The following is a 17,384-nucleotide window of genomic DNA, read 5'->3' as shown; positions in this document are numbered from 1 at the left end:
ATTGGTCAGTGGCCGCTCATTATCGGCTGATATTCAGTAAAAATATGGCATCAGGAGATCGGGATAAAAGGTCCGGTGAATGATACCGTATTAGTGCTGTTCTAAAAAATATTTCAAGTTTATATCAAGTTAAATTTCTTCAGGACATAACCAGAAGAACCCACCTGATGTCACCGTCAGGGGTCACTGTGACTGATAGTTATTATCAACCTTGTTGGTGAGTTATCCAAACCATAGCTGTGTTTTTCTAAGGACTAACCCACTGAGGCCAGAAACCAACGTTCACGCAAAGAGTTAGCTGTGTTTCCTGCTGTGACATGAAAACTCATGAATCTCCCTGACCATGTCTGTCTTCACCTAACAACATTAATACTTCTTGGTTTGTCATCGTTCACTCTCTCCAGGATTGAACTTTCCAAAATGCCATCTAATGCAGGAAATGGGTGTAAAAAACACACCTTTTGAAACTCAACAGTATCCCAGGAAGCCCATGACTGGTGAAAAGCTGTATGCTGTTATTTCTATAACAGAGAGACTTAACCTGCAAACGAAAGTGAGCGGCAGCAAAGAGCTGTCCACGCTTTTTCAGGAGGAACTATTCAGTTTAGTTTCAGGAGCTGCTGATCTAATTTAGCTGTTTTAGCTCCTTACTTACTTCTGTTATTTTACAACGATGTGTTAAAATTAAGCCCAAAAATATTCAGTCCCATTTTGTGTGGAACTGAATTTAATGAGGAGTGAATGCCAGAATTAATACAACCCCGATCCCAAAAAGATGGGACATTGTGTAAATTGTAAATAAGTACAGAAGTCACTCATTTACAAACAAATTGTGTTCAGGAGCCCATGTGTTCATCTCCTTCATCCAATCATGTGTTCACAAAGTGGTGAACTCGCTCCATCCTCGCTCGTGAACGTCTGAGCCTTTCCAGGACGCCCCTTTCATATCCAATCATGACACTCTCACCTGTTACCAATGAGCCTGTTTACCTGTGGAACGATCCAAACAGGTGTTTTTGGAGCGTTCCACACCTTCCCCAGTCTTTGAAACGTGCTGCTGCAGATGTTTACAAAAATCAGTCAAGCTGATGAGCTCAAACATTAAATACACTGACTTCGTTAAGCAGGTTATCACATCCCGTTTTATCTTGCTTTACACAGCGTCTCAGCTCTTTTGGAATCAGGGTTGGGGTGTATATAACACACACACACACACACACACACACACACACACAGAACCTCTTCCCTCCTCACTCCCTACTTTGGACTTCAAAGACCTAAAGAAGGGACAGAAAGCACCTGCAGCTGTCTGACGCAGCAGCTGCAGCAGAAACGTTCGTCTCGGTGGAGGAATCCGCCACCTCGAGCCTCCAAGCCAAGAATTTCTAAGATGAAATAACATCCTCTGAGGCGTCGCACCGGAGCAGCCTTTACTGCGGCCTCGTCTCCCGACAGCCAGCTCGCACATCAGCCAATTTACCTTGTCCCTCCCTGGGATGCCGGATCAGGAGCAGGCTGCCGTGATAACAAAGCCACGGTTCGTCCTGACACCTGGGTGTGATCACACCGACAACGTTCAGCCTTGGCGAGAAACCGCAAATGTCAACAATGTTCCTTTTCATGTGAAAGCCGGGCGTCTGCGGAGGCATTACCGCGATGAAGAGTCTCTGCCTCGAAACTACCAACCAGAGAGGAATGAATTTTTGTGATGGAGCAACACAACGGTGTAATAATTTAGATCCAGTTATTGATGCAGATATTGTGAATAAACAGTCGGCGTCCAGGCTGCGATCAGTCTGCTTTGTAACGTATCACAGATTTCCAACAGGGCTTAAATAAACTTCATCAGTGTCTCCAGAGCTTCACTGATGTTATTATATTTCATATTATTTCACGTGTAACACAGCAGTACTAATTGAGAATATTCCTGCAGTGACTCATGATATTTCTCTGCATCTTCACATTGCTTGGATCAAACCTTCATTTCTTGAATCATATCTGACATGAGTGCTACAGTGAAATACTTTAAGTGAGTTTATGACATTTTCTCACCATATGTCACTATATGAGCATACGGGCTGTCTGATTGGCTCCTGTTCAACAGCCTGACTTTTACTGTATTTTACTGCTCTGACTCATTGTCTCCATCCATCACAGCTGATGGAAAAGGGACCATCCCATTGGACAGTCCTTCCAGAGATTTGTTTGACATTTAGCTGCCATGGGTGTGTTCACGCATTCGTCAAACTTGCTGCAGAATCAGCAGAATATTCTTAACACGGCCACGTCAGGAACACCACACCCAGGGCGACAGTATGCTGCAGCGCTTGGGAGCCCCAGCTGATATATTTTATTAGTGCTCATATAAGACGCTGCGCTGAGCACTTTTCTCTTAGGCAAAAGGTGTAAATGAGAACAGAACATGTTATGTGTTTTGCAACTTCATGACATAAAAAAGTGCATTTAATCACGCATCTTTGTTTTTGGCCTTTTACCTTGTTGTAGTAGCCGTAGGTGATGGCATTGGGGTGGACCCCGGCCTTCTTCATCTCAAACAGGACCCTGACTGCCAGGACAGGCTGGCCGTACTGTCCACACAGCTGCATCAGTACGCGGTAGCAGACCTGCACAGTACATGTACACGTGTGATTGTTCAGGCTGCTACACAATAAACCCTAAAAATAGTGCAAGACGGCAACTGGCTGCTATGAAATGAGCGAAAAATGATCTGCTGAATAAAAATGAAACATGTTTCTGGGAATGGTGACTGCACCTCGTCAGGGGGCTGCAGCTTCTTCGCCTGCATCTTCCTGAGGACGTCGTAGGCGGTGCGCAGCGCCCGCACCTTGGAGTGGCACACCTTCACGTATGCCGGCAGACAGATGAACCACAGGCCGTAGCAGTGACGGAGCAGGCACTTGGACCACAGCTGCGGGATGGACGAGTACTTCTTGGCTATCTTCTGCGCTGACTTGATCTCCTGTGGGTGAAAAAGGAAGGTGGAGAAAAGAAATTGTTTAAAGCACAAATCAGGCTCATGTTTATGTGGGATTTCACTCGAAATCTTCAGGCTGAAGTCTAATCGTTCATCATCCTCGCCCCAGTTTTATTGCTTTATTTTCATGGTTTGCTTAAGGCAGTTCTGTATGGATGCCCAATCTGATGTTCTCTCTTGACTCTGGCTCTGATTTTTCTAATTGTCATCAACATTGTGCAGTTATGGGGATTTCAAGCTGCAAGTTTCCACACTTAGAAATAAAAAAACAAAATAAATATATAAATGATGGAAAAGACTGGAAAAGACCATCAGCTCGGCGCCTGCACAGATGAATCAATAACTGATTGCGTGACAGCAGTGAGTTACTGCTGTGCTGACCTGCTTAGTGCGTCTAAACATGGGGGCAGGGCTGGTGGGACAGCTGTGCCTGGCAGTGAGGCGGGAGGAGGGGGTCCGCAGGCCCTCCACAGGGTCAAACAGGTCGAGGCTTAACACCGGGAAACCATCGTATCTGAGGAGCACACATGCAAACATCAGCGACGCACATTTTCTTCTGTGTCTGCGATGAAAACAAACAATTGTTCAGGTGAAATGAGTCCTTCAGAGGTTAAAGGATCATCAATACAGTTTGCTTGTAATTATCAACAAGGAGAGCTGATAATCAACTCTGGAAATCTGTTGCTCATTATGGATTATTGGGGGAGCTTAACAAAAGTGCTCCAGAAAAATCTCTTGGCATAAATTTTTTAGAGCCAAGCATGAGCGCAGAATACAAATAGCACACATTCAGACACACACAGTCCAGCAGTGAGTCCAGGCTTTGGTCCCAGTGAGGGAGCTGGACTCCTGCTGGTCAACAATCAGCTGTTCCAAGAGAGAAATTAACCAACGCAACACATCATTCTGCTTTTCCAATCGTCTTCCTGCTGTTAGGTGTGAGTCTTGTCTTCTGTTAGCCTCGTGGAGAGACGGCACTTAACGGCAAAGTGCTTCATCTTTTCCCTTCACACATAACATTAAAGCGTAGAGTGACTGAGGCTCTGACATGGCTCATGATTCATGTTGGTGGATGTTTTCTAGTTTCTGCTGTTTACAGTAACTTTCTGTAAAATGCTCCTGAAGCGTTACAACGTTATAAAAACAGAAAAGTTTAAAAGACATATATTTATTCTCCCGTTCGAGAGGAAAGGTCAGCTCCATCAGCACCTGTAGCACAGAGGATATTCCTCCCCCTCAGGCAGAGGAGGCAGCTCTGGAGGCGTGATGAAGACTGTGTGCTCGCTGCGCTGGGATTCATCGATCTCGATCAGCCTGGTCTCCTCCGGCCTGTCGCCGTCCACCTGCACAACAGAACACACACACATGGGCACAGATGTTTGGCTGCTGGGGCCGTGAGCCTTCATCCATCACAGCTGATGGAGGTAAGGAGTACTCCACGAGACAGGTGAGAGCTCCGACACCGATGCTGACTTTGACGAGTAATAAACATGTCAGTGTTTGCATAGGTGGGTTCACCTTTAAAACCTTTTTTTTTTTTTTTTTTTAACTCCAGCATAATTTCAAAACAGCTTTGTAGCTTTCACTCTGAGAGAGGAAGAGGAGAGGGAGGATGACGGCAGGTGACCTAGATTTCCCGAGTCAACACGCTTCCCTTTTTCTTTCCTTTTTCCTCTTTTCGTTATACCACACTACCTCACACACACACACACACACACACACACACACACAGAAAGCTGAAACTACAGCTCTGCATTTCCTTCACTCCCACAGTCTCCTACAGTTCAATATGCTGTTTAACGGCGAGTCAAATGGCACCAGTTACTTACATTAGAGTTTAACAGTTGAACAGAAAAATGCATTATCCATACAATATTTACTGCAGCACTACTGTTTGTGTAAACAAACTCGTCCGATGACGCTGATTCTTTTCAAGAAAACTATTTAAAGAACAGTCAAATGATTTCCTACTGCATTTCCCTACAGTTGGGGGGCTTGTCTTTCAGCCCCTAATGGTGGAGCTGGTAAACCGGTGGAGTGGCCCTTTAAGGACTAACTGAAATAAGCCGACTGCGGTCTGTGTGTGTGCGTGTTTGCACATGTGCGAGGCGCTGACTGACATTAGTGATTCAAACTACGAGAAGAGCAGAAGCGTCATAAACTGTGAGTCCAAACAGAGCAGAAGTCAAAGTAAGGCCACAGATTAACGGATCGCTCCTCCAGTCGAAGAGTGTCGACTCCATAAATCTGAATCTGCACCTCGGGGGAGGTGACTCAGTGTGTGAGCAGAAAGTGTGCTCTGCTGCAGATATCCGACACTGGACAGTGAGCACTTCAACCCGTATTTATATGGGGGTTTATCACGTGGTCGTGCACTGTATGTATTCAATGCTGCCATATATTCTGTGTGAGAGTATGCACCCCATGCACTAAGGCTAAGTCCTTACTGCTAAAAGCCCCACAATCAACCGGTCGTCGTAGCACATCATCGTATATCCGTGTGCTTCAGGGTTTAATTTTATATTTCACAGCATTACAGACTCCACTGTCGAGGCTTCCAGCAGGCAGTGCTGTGTGTGTTTGATACACAGCAGGTAAAAGCCCACAATCAACTCAGCGGGAGCACTGAATTACTGTGAAGCTGAGTTTCTACCAGCATGTCCAATGGGGGCGAACAGCGCTGCGGTTTTATTAAAAATGAGCCATAAAAAAACACGTAGGTGGCCACATGAAATGCAGCGAGCACAATGGACGACACTTATCATTCTCATCGCTGACATTTAGAGTCACTGCACATATTTTACCACAGCTACGTCGGCGGAGCTGACGGATAAGACTTTTCCCAGTGAGTCTTGAAGCAGGAGGATTGAGCTTTATGGTGGATATGAAAAATGAAGGGTCACGGACGGAAGCATCATAAATTGAGAAGCGCTTAACGACAGGCTTTAGCGCTGCGAGCAATGATTCTTTTCACGGCGGACGGAAGGGAAGTGAAGCTGGAAGTTCATAATTTAGTCTAGTTAGTCTGACAGATTAAAGTTTGATAACAGCCTCAGTCAAAGCAGTAAAGTGTGTTCTTTGGTTCAGTCTGAGCCCTTTTGGCTGAGAAAACTTTCATTAATTTTCTTGTGTCTAACACAGCACATCGAAGGCTAATATAATGTTCTGTGATGCTTCTCTGAGGACAGATTAAAGCGCACTGTTAGAAGTCTGTTAGCTCAGAGGTCTGGAGAGCGATTAGGGGACAACTCCTGCTCTTTAGCATTGGACTGGAGTCAGAGAACTGATCGGCATACGTCCCAGATGTCTCCCCACGGACGTATTCTGGACATGTCCACCTGGGTGGAGACCCCAGGGCAGACCAGGACAAGCTGGAGGGACTACATATCCCACGTTGGCAGAGAACCAGCAGGACGTGCTAAAGGAAAAAGCTGAGGAAAAGGACGTCTGGCCGGATAAGAGTCTCATTAAATGTTGGCTTGATGCTGAAAAACATCTTAAGAGCTCAAGAAGAACAGGAAAAACAAGATTTTTAGAATTCAAACATTTAATATCTCAGTCAGGTTGGGTCAAATTAGTGAGCTGTTTGTGGTTGGTGTAATTTTTTCTCCAATTTAGTTTGACTGAAGTGACTTTATTGAGATGATACGGGCATTCAGAGCGATGGTTTGTTGCAGGTGTGATGTCACCTGCTCAGCTCAACTACTGCTTCTGTCCCATCTTTACAAGGACAACAATAAAATGAGTCTTGGGCTTTGCTGTGCTGTCCTCGCACATTGATGTCCTCCTCCTTCAATGCAGACACTAGCATTTTGGACCATGTTAAGAACTGAGAGTTCTACAATGCGCCAGTACTCAAAAATGTAATGAAATTGGATATCTGAGTGAGGGGCTTTTTGTTTTTGAATGCAGGGCAGCCTGCACTGCTCCACAGAGACTGGAGACAGCTGCGATGATGAAGAAGCAATCTGCAGTTCAGAAAGCGGTGAGACAGGTGAGACGACAACACCTTGTCCACCTCTCTCAAAGAACATTCAGCTCCTGAATCAGACTGGGAGGTTTCCTCGAGGCTGAGAGACAAACTGGGATTCCTTCTTTACCTGTAAGCTATCCTCACATCCAGCCAAAATATCTGCTGACTGCACCCTTTAAGGAACTGCTCTGAAGCTGCAGAGTCACAGTTCAGGAAGAGTCCAGCACACAAACCTCTGTGCAGCTGGAACTTGTCGTTTTACACTTCTTTTTGAGCGGATAAAACAAAAGAGGTTTCGTTTCTTTTGCCCGGAGCCAGGCTGCCTGTTTCCTCAGGTACTTTCTGGCTGGTAGCTCCAGCTACATATTTACCGTAGAGACACGAGCGTATTGATCTTTTCATCTATCTCCTGGCAAGGAAACGAAAACATATTTCTCAAAATGTCCAACACTTCTTCTTTCTTTTAAATGCACACTCTCTGACTGTCATATGGTACCAGACTGTGGCCTGTGATACCTGTGATGCACGTGTTAAAGGAATTACTGATCGGCCCTTTAATTGCAGTCTTGATTTAATTACTGAAGAAACAACTGTTTATATCAAATTTTGCCCCTTACTGTTTGTATTTCTGCAGATATTAATTGATGTAATTACATTTTATTTGCATGATTAGTTTTGTCTTTCGTCTTCTTCCTCTGCTGAACTGAATTAGTTTTGTTGCTGTAATGAACTAGATTCCCTCCGGGATCAATACATTTTAGCCATATCTTTCTGTATGTGACTGCTGTGTGTTTGTGTGTAGTAGAGTGAGACGTGTGTGTGTATGTGTGTGCAGGATGAGTGCTGCAGTGTGCGTCCTCTCCCAGAGAGTAGATAATGTAATCCAGCCACAGCGCAGAAAGACAGTTAGAGGATTTAATCGGCCGTGGAGCTGACACACAAGAAGGACGAGGAGACCCGGCGCTGCCGCAGGCCTGGGGACACGGAGGGAAGGCCGTGGGCGCCGGCCTCTGGATTCACTTCCACTATGTCTCAATTACAGCCAGAACACACACACACAAGTAATCCAAGGACATCCACGTCCATTTCAGAGTCTGTTACAAATGCCACCTGCAAAAACCAGCGACCCACAGACGTGAGCGGGGAACCGAGCAACTGCCTGGACTTTAAGACTGCAAACACAAGAAATGTGACCTTCAACATACAAACAGTGTGATAGAGGAACACAACCCTGAGAGCACAGGGGGTCAAACTACTCAACCTGCCCCCAGCGGAGCACACATTCAGCCTCCTCAAGGCTCTTCTGAGCATCACACTGAAGAATGTGAAGAATATGGGGGGGGGGGGGGTTCAAAGCCTTCACTCCCTCGAGTCATGAAAAATTTAAGGCAGAACTCTCTCCAGAAAAACGAGCACGTGGGTTTTCTATGAAACTGTACTTTCACTACGTCAAGACAACAAAATTGCTGTTGCAGCATTTCTGATATGGACGCTGGGTGTTCTGAGATGCATTAAAACCGGAAAGGTTCTGGGAAAGCGATCGAGTTTGGATCATACGGAACGGACTGAAATTACATGGAGGCTCAGACTGAAGCTGCAGTGGTGGAGGGTCGTCTGAAGGCACATTACTGGCTTCTAGGAGTCTAGCACCACATTTACACCTGCTGAGGTGAACGGGATCTGTATCCGGATACATTATCCAGATAATAAAAGATCCGATCTCGCCTTTGTGTTTACACCTGGTACTTTTAATGCATTCTCTTTATTTGTCTTCACTGAGACTGCATTTCTGTCCTCCAGAGCGAAACCTGTGCATGAGTAAACCTACTGAGCACAATGTGAGCCAGACTACCTCCAGATACACCTCGCTTCAACATACAGTACGTTTATTTCCTTATCCAGATAACGTGTCCGGATACAGATCACGCTTTAATTCCAGGTGTAAATGGGGTCCAGGAGACGAATACTGTTTCCTGTTTTGACCACCATCTAAAACAAAATGCATGAAGAACAAGTAAGAACGCAGATTGACTTACCTTTCCTCCTTTGTCTGCACTCCGCTCTGAATTGTAGAGCTGCTCGCAAACGGAGGCAGAAAGGGAAAGAGAAGGAAAAACTCAAGGAATTAGAAGAAGGAAAGGAGAGAAGCAGGTTTGGTTGAAGACATGTGAAGCGACACAGGAAAGTGGAAACTACTGATGCGACTGAGTGGAGCACAAAGAGGCCTGATGAGAAGCACTTGAAAAGAGCGTCACCCTGAGAGGGAAGAGCTGACAGGGATCTCCACACTTGGCAGAAGCTTTTATCCAAAGCGACGTACATATGAACTCACACACTGATGGCGCAGCATCAGGGGCAGGTTTTGGGGTTCAGTATCTTGCCAGTATCTGCCACAGCCAGGGATCAAACCACCGGCCTCCTGATTGGTGTACGACCGCCCTACCTCTTGAGCCACAGTGATGAATGAATGAATGCACACACATACTGTGTGTTTGATGACTAAACACTGCACTTACTTTGTCCACACAGTCATCGAAGAAGGCCAGGCTGGCGTCTTTGTCACTGACAAAGGAGCATTCCTCGATGAAGCGGATGAACATCTGGGTTTTGGTCATCAGCGAGTAGAACTTCTGGTGGGAGCGGTCGCGGCTCTTTAAGAACCCTGAGGAAACAAAGACTGAGGTTAGCTTTTACTTGGCTCAGACTTCTTTTCCTGTCGGGGGTGAACAGCAGCAGGTTCACTGACAAAGCTCAACCCTGAAAAGAGGAAGACATTCACAAGAGCAACTTGAGGACTTCTGGGTAATTTTGCGGTTAAGAAATCCATTAGCCCATAGAAAGCTCTATATATATAGACACATACATACACACGGCTTCCATTTGTCTTGGTTTGGATAATGCAAGCCAACACATTGCTATTAGTGTAATGGCCGATTTGGGATGTACAACAATGTGCTGAATAGTTTCCTTGATAGATGCTGAAAGCAGCTTGACTGACTAATTAGCCACTGCTGCTGTGGGACTGACAGCAGGATGGATGGCCACTGGCTCGCAGCGCAGAGGTGGAAGCCAAACACTTCCTACAACTGATAAATATTTTAATCCAACCTGGACCATCAATTGATTCTGATCAAAGCTCCTCTCAGCAGCTTCACTATGCAGCTTTTTATTTCTTTTATATAGTAAGTACAGTCGAGTCCGAAAGAGTTTAAAAAAGCCTCTGGGCACTCCTCGTGTCCAAACTAATGATTTAATGATTAGCTGATTAATTACTCATTCCCATCCCCCAGCCATTTGCTTTTTAAAGTGCTTCAAACACCAACAGTTTCTTGCTTTTCTTTGTTTCATATCACTGTAAGTTGAGTACACGTAGCCTCTGGCGTCGTCATTCTGTGGGACAATTTATACACCAAGTAATTATGTGACTAAGTGACGAAGACTAAACACTGTAACCTCCGAACATCAACCCAAAAGGACTCCGCAGTGGCACTGACTGCAATGAGGCAAGTAATGAGCATTTGCTAATCCTCTCTGACCTCTACTGAAATGAAAACAGTCCAAAAACAATATATTTAATGTTTGAGCTCTTCAGCTTCATTGAGTTTTGTAAATACCTGCTTATTCTGAATCTGACGCAGCAGCACCTTTCAAACACGTTGGGACAGGAGCAGCAAAAGGCTGGAAAAGGAAATGCAGACGCGGCCTGCATGTGACACTGTTAAAGTCACAGATGTTGGACTTAAAACACTATAATCACATAAAGGAGGAAGCAGGTTTTCAGGCTGCGTGAGGGAAAATATTATCCATAAAAGCATCGGGTCATTTTTTGTTGTTTGAGTACGAGAGCAATCAGTTCACACACAAGATCTACGAGTTGTTATATCTCTCCTTAAGTCATTATGTAACGTACTGCAGTCATTCCTGTTTGCTATATCAAATAACTCACACTGGACACGACCTTGGCTGCAGCTATCCCCCAGCCATGATTTCACCCTAACTCATTTCAGCTGTGACGTGAACCAGCTTTTATGGGCTCCGATCCAGAGGCCACACTCGAGCCTCTGGAGCATTTCACAGCTCCGCCGCTAACTGACTAACCTTCAGTGTGCAAACAGCCTTGAACCACCAAACCAGCATCTTCACGATCCTCGGCCATCCTTCCCACAGACTCTCTGTGCGTATTTACTCAGAGGTTGGGATGGACACTTATGAAAGCTCATGTATTAAACAGCACCATCTGTTTTTGAGGCTGGCCAGCTGTAGAGAGGAAGGTGCTACAGATGACGCAGTATTAGTTTATACATTCATACACTCATTAGTGCTAATCATGCACTGTAACTGGTCAACTGTGACTGAAGCTGGCTTCACGGTCTTTGCTGAAGCCTGAATAATGATGGAAAGAGTGGAGCAACATAAACTTTTCTTGGGTGACAAACAGTCTGATCTGACTTTGACAAACCAGTGCTATGGTCAGCGTGCTCGAACGTGCAAACTGCATCTCAACAGAGCTCAAACTCAGTGTTCTCTCATTCGCTGTTTGGATTCAGTCCCTCATTAGATGATTTAAGTAAGCATCACACTGGCTCTCAAGGACCTTGACTGAGACGTGACCTAAGGAACTGACTGCAGATGAGATGTTGCTTCTAGGTGATTTCCAGATGTTTGTAGAAAAGACTGGAAGCAATGACATTTGTGATATTTCTCCCAGTTCAGGCAGGGTGGGGAACTCAGCATTAATCAGAGAAATAACTTCATCAGGGTGAAAAATGGCCAGTTTAAAGAAATATGTGCAGGCGTAAAAACCAGCGGAAAATGTAAACAGTCTCCTCCAAAAGAAATCTCATTCCATCTGGCTTCAAGGTTTTACAGTCCCGGAGCATTTAAGTTCATTCCTGACCTTGGAAATAACAGTCGGACAAAACAGTCTTAACTTGAGGCTTCTCACTCATTAATTCAACAATCTGCTCCTCAAAAGGACACCTGTCACGGCACGCCAAAGCTCCCTCAGATTATATTCTGCTAAACCACTACATACAAAGATCTAAATCATGGTGGGTGACTTGCTTGCCCTCAAAAAACTGCAGTAATTACGTGCTTTCTACTGTTTATTCACTAGAAAACACAGTAAACCAATAATCCTTCCAGGTACTCTTTGTTAGTTAGTGGCAGCCTAGCTGGCCCTGCACATGATTACTGATTACTGGCATTAAGACAGTGAAGCCTGAACCATCTGCGATCAGCAGAACTCTTTGGTGGGAAACGTTGTTCAGATAAATATCTTTCAGAAAAAAAAACTGCTGCTTTATATGTTTGTGTGTGAGGAGTTTAAGGAGGCGGCTGGGGAGACACACAGCTGTTCACCCCGTTTCCTCTGTGACTCTGACGGCCATGACAAACGGCTTCAACGTCTCGGCTACAGGAAGTCAGAGTGACATAATTCCAGGTACCTTGCAAGTCAAAGAGCGAGCTGGCGTCAGTGGCTTTCTCAGAGGGTGCCTGGGTGATAGGTCGTAAGAAAGAACGGTAGCCTTTCAGAATGGCTGCCATGAAGCGCAGGAAGGCTTCCTGGATCTCCAGCTCCAGCGTGTGGAGGCTCTTCCCGCAGCTCAGCTCTGACGAGTCGCTCATGCTCAGCTCCAGCAGCCCATCAGGGCGGTACTGACCTGCAGGCGAAGCAGCAAAAACGAGCAGCTGTCACTACACGCTGTGCTGGAATCACAACATTCATGTCAACATAATGACTAAACCATGAAAACGACGCTGAAAATGTTGCATCATTTGCATTTTGATGAAGCCGTATTGATCAAAGGATACGAGCTGCTTTAAGTATTTAAGTGCTCGTATGGCAAATGAGGATTAGTCTTACATAATTAGGAAAATAAACTCAAATGATATCACAGCTTCCAAAGGTCCATAAGGCTTAAATGTCTCACTAAAACCTCTGGCAGGCGTATCAATATTCAGCACTTGGAGCTGAAACTGGGTAGATTTTCTAGACTTCACTGAATCAGAAAATGAATTTATTCAGTTTCTACAGCTCAATAAGCAGCAGGTTTCCTGGTCTCTCAATGAGCGTGCTCCGTGGAAAGGCAGGCAAAGTTGACAATAATACAATAAGCGCCGCGGCAGGGCACTTGGGTAATTAGGAAATTTCACTATGATGGGATTACTGCTGGCTTTCAGTCAGCTGAATGGAGAGCAGAAGAGTACAGATTGAATGGAGGATCCAGATAATGAATGAAGCATAACAGAGTCTATAAGGATCCTAATTAGCCACAGATTTTCTTTTATCTCTGATTACACTGAGGGTCAGTAATATCGTGTATTTTATAACCAGTGACGGCTCCACCAGCTCGGAAAAGTTTGTTGACGCTGTACTTTGCCATGAAGGAGTGAAATCAACAACAAAAGAAAATCAAACACGCGACACACCGTTACAATAATTTGTTCTCCCAGATCGTTTATCAGCTCACCGTCAACCAGCTGCTGGTAGAGATTGCTCAGCACATTCATCAGGTTTTTGCAGGCTTTCTTAGGCAGGATCTTCCATGTGAGGGCTCGCTTATCTTCATTGCTGGAAAAGCAGAAGCATACGCTGAGCTCTGGAGAGGCTGAGGCGGCCAAAACCAACACGGACAGCGGTCCAGACCACCCTAACGCTGTCTGACTGGCAATGAGGCCGAAAACGAAATGAACCATTTCTGACCGTACCTGAAAAATGCATTTTCTTCACATTAAAATGAGTCTGACACAACAAAATAACCATTCCGGGCCGGCTCCAGGAAAACCGCCCGCCTCTAAACTTAGAACTCATGACCTGGCAGTTATGTGGTCTGGGAAAAAAAAAAAATGCAGGAAACAATGTTGAGCTCTTAGCTGGAAGTGCTCTACAGTACATATGTGACTCACGGCCTTGGAGTTAATCCTACACACAATGATGCTGTGCAGTATTCATCGTGACGAAGCAGACTGAGTTCTGCAAAACAGATTTTATTCCTTCCCTACAGAACTCCACAGCAAATGGGAGGTTTTTAGGTATCGCGCTCACTGGAAGATGGTGTTTGTGTCCAGATCCACGCAGCTCACGTCTGGAGGGGGGTCATACAGATCAAAGTAGCGGGAGTCCACTCCTACAATGAACGGACAGGGGGCGCTCAACACGTCAGCCAGCGCCAGGGGGCACAGAGGAATATACGGGCACGGCCAGTGGAACGGGAAAATCATCTGAGGAGGAGGATGAAGTTGAGAAAGATGCAGTGAGCTCCTTTGTTTTCAAAGAGGCAAACACTCTGACTCTCCCACAGCTGACAGTGACCAACGCAACTATCACAGTCATATTAAGCATTATGAATTCTCACTGATAAAGAGAAATAAAATTAAATAAAAAAGCAAAGTACGGTCAGAGGGACATGTCACCTCTCTGCAGTAACTTACAGACACCAGAGCCTCGGTGACGCTGGTCAGTACGGCGGGTCGCAGCGAGTGGACCAGGATCTTGTGTTCAGTGACAGCAAACACCAGCAAGGTGACGGCGTTCTCTGGCCCGAGGTTCTGCAGCAGCGTGGAAAATCGGCCGCCGCTGCGAAAAATGCACAAGTGCTAAAATCAATAATAATGTACGTTATTGCACATACTTCTAGAGGGAATTACAACAGGGCCACTCAACCTTTTGGGTTCATTTTGGGCTCTTCAGACCAATAAGGCTGCTGTCATGTGCATTTGAAATTCTGAATCTGGGTTTTTTTCTGCACTCTTACTGAAAACATGGCAATCTTAAAAATCATCAGAAACTCTCTAAAATTTCAAAACTATGCTGTTCCACACATACAGAACATACACTGCATCTTTGAGCCAATAGGCAACAAAATGCATCAGGGCAGGTAACGGCAGAAAGGTTGCGTGTTGCTCTTACCTGAGCGGTAAAGGAGACGACACTGGCTGGCTCAACATCAAACTGTCATGAGGGGAAAGCTGTAGAAAAGCTGGAAAGTGAGATAAAAGCAACCGAGCAAAAAAAAGCCTGCACTGAATCATTTAAATATTCATCCATAATGGAGGACTTAAACTGCTGCTCTCTGCAGGCAATCCTAAACACCTTCAGAAAACACATCATTGTGTGCAAAATAATAATCATCCATTTCTAACATGCACCGTACGCAGCAAACATCAAAGAGAATGCTCTGTTCTTGTGACCTAAACTCAAACCTACCTGCACCAGGATGCGAGGCCTCTGGGAGGACGGGAAGGGAACTTTGTGCATAAAATGAGAGATGTGCCTGGGAAGGAGAAGAATTGGGGGGATGTGAGGCCAAAAATAACAGCAGTGGGAGGCTGACTAATCCGTCAGCGCACCCCTCTCAGATGGGCGAGAGTTACGAGAAGCAGTAAAAACATCAAACACACATCACCTGACCAGGGCAAAGTCAAGTAAACATCCAGCCTGAAACAACTGAATCTGGTGCTGTGTGAATTTCTGGACTTATTTTGTGATTTGGTGACTTGGTCTTCGTTGGTGGAAACTGTAATCTAAATTCAGAGTTTTAAAGCGGACTTGCCTTTACTGGTCTGATAGATGGAAACATGATGGAAACAACATAAAGACCTATGTGGGAACCAATATAATGACAGCAAAGTTTAAAGCCTTCAGGAGAGCAACACACTGTAAAAGCTCATCAAATGGGCTGATTTAAAGTCAGGCACAGGCAGGTAATGGTGAGCGCCATTTTTAAAGTCTATGTTTATTTACATTTTGGCAAGTTGGTAGCATTAAAAGTACGCCGAAGTAGCCATTAGTATTTCCTGTTTACGATGTACCCATGGATGAACAGCCAACCATGACTGCGTTACTCTGATACTGCAGAAAACTTAAAATTGTGATGATTTCTAAGCAGAATGTTTATTCGGGGACAGAGATAATGATACCCACAATGACTGATATCAGTGTGTTTCATCTGTGTGTGTTACGATTTAACTGGGCTTTAACTCCCAGAAGGAGTAACTCAAGTTCACCTCACACAGCATCTTCGCCTCTCATCTTTGTTCTGCAGAATGTCCGTGTCTAAGTTAATCCCATCTGAATGGGGCTGCAGAGACATCTTTTAACACCATCATCAGGTGATTATCAGGCAGCATTACAACAGAACAGAGGATATATATGCTACATATTGTAGTGTTCAGACCCATCCGGCATGTCATCGAGAGATGAAAAGATAAAGAGAATAAAAGTGAACTCACTTCTCGATGGGCAGGGCGTGAGGGCCGGAGATGGAGTAGCGATAGAGGAATGTGAGGAACTTGCGGAAAGCGTCAAAGAAGGGCCAATGGGAAAGCAGACAGATGCACTTGTTGGTGTAGACGGAGCGCGGGGTCGCGGTGCTGTTAGCGGTGCTGATGGCGGCCGTCGGCGCAGTGCTGGAGGAGGAGGGTTTGTGTGGATCCGGGCTGAGGAGACCAAGCTGGGAGCGCTGCTGATCGGTCAAACACTCCTGCGGGTAGGTCTCATAGAACTGAATGGCAGCACCGTACACCTGAAACAGGGGACATCGTGTATACAAACACCTTCATCCATTACATCTCTGTGTGCATTAGCCTGAAGGCTGCTACCAATGACTGTTTTCCTCATTAACTGATCTGCCAAGTGGATGTTGTCAGATTGTTTGTTTCATCTGACCAAAAGATGTTTTATTTCTAATGATAAATGACAAAGAAAAGCAAACATTCACACTTGAGGAGCTACAACCAGCGACTATTTGGCATTTCTGCTTGAAAAATAAGAGAATCCGCTCATCCAAACCGTTTCAGTTCTATTTAGCTGATTTCATTATCACAAAAATGTCTGTGCACGTGCATACACAAGCGCACGCACACACACACAACCTCTTGTCATTGTTTAACAATAATTTCCAAAGTCCAGCAGACGAACTGACCGACTCATAATGAAAAGGAGCAGACGGTTTGGAAACCTCTGTGCAGTCCTCTAAATCATCCCTGCACTCCTGAATTCATTAAACCATCGATAAGCAAAGGAATGAAGAATAAAGCATCGCTGTGTAACCTTTATTGAACATCAGCGCAGTGCCATCTGGGGCCAAACAAACAGCAGCTATCTGAGCCAGGGGCAGCATTAGGCCAAATAAATCCCCTCTGCTTCCTGGAAATATGAGACTTTCCCAATTCACGCATACATCAAAGCTAACTGGCTTATCTGCTGGCCGCCTGTGTGGGTCACTTTTCCCCCAAACGGGGCTGAGGTGGCCCATGTCTTTGTTTGCTGATGACTGAACTGAGGATGCATGTGTGTCTGCATGAGCTGAATTCTATGCTGGTAGGTTCCCTGGCTTTGTTATATATGCTGTTTCAATTTGCATTGTGGATGTATTGTGCTCATTTTGTGTGAATTTATGTCCCTTAGAGTTT

General features: G+C 45.2%; 1 protein-coding gene across 9 annotated transcripts in view; it reads right to left on the bottom strand.

The window, feature by feature from the left end:
* LOC139328981 (C-myc promoter-binding protein-like) overlaps positions 1 to 17,384 on the bottom strand; it is a 63,338-nt gene that overhangs the window by 17,690 nt on the left and 28,264 nt on the right. For 5 of the 9 annotated variants that reach the window (XM_070959076.1, XM_070959085.1, XM_070959094.1 and 2 more), the window contains 13 exons: positions 16,203 to 16,495; positions 15,178 to 15,244; positions 14,881 to 14,939; positions 14,403 to 14,547; positions 14,017 to 14,192; positions 13,442 to 13,542; positions 12,416 to 12,631; positions 9,485 to 9,630; positions 9,005 to 9,043; positions 4,205 to 4,338; positions 3,377 to 3,509; positions 2,774 to 2,980; positions 2,496 to 2,624 (listed from right to left, as the gene is read on the bottom strand). In XM_070959076.1, the coding sequence (XP_070815177.1) occupies positions 2,496 to 2,624; positions 2,774 to 2,980; positions 3,377 to 3,509; positions 4,205 to 4,338; positions 9,005 to 9,043; positions 9,485 to 9,630; positions 12,416 to 12,631; positions 13,442 to 13,542; positions 14,017 to 14,192; positions 14,403 to 14,547; positions 14,881 to 14,939; positions 15,178 to 15,244; positions 16,203 to 16,495 (1,845 nt within the window). The remainder of the gene's footprint in view (positions 1 to 2,495; positions 2,625 to 2,773; positions 2,981 to 3,376; positions 3,510 to 4,204; positions 4,339 to 9,004; positions 9,044 to 9,484; positions 9,631 to 12,415; positions 12,632 to 13,441; positions 13,543 to 14,016; positions 14,193 to 14,402; positions 14,548 to 14,880; positions 14,940 to 15,177; positions 15,245 to 16,202; positions 16,496 to 17,384) is intronic. The other 4 variants (XM_070959101.1, XM_070959136.1, XM_070959119.1 and 1 more) reach the window with 1 other exon arrangement.

Source organism: Chaetodon trifascialis, chromosome 1 (genome assembly GCF_039877785.1).
Source record: "Chaetodon trifascialis isolate fChaTrf1 chromosome 1, fChaTrf1.hap1, whole genome shotgun sequence".
NCBI lineage: Eukaryota > Metazoa > Chordata > Actinopteri > Chaetodontiformes > Chaetodontidae > Chaetodon > Chaetodon trifascialis.
Note: the sequence above shows the minus strand (reverse complement) of the source record. Positions and strands in the feature narration are given on the sequence as shown.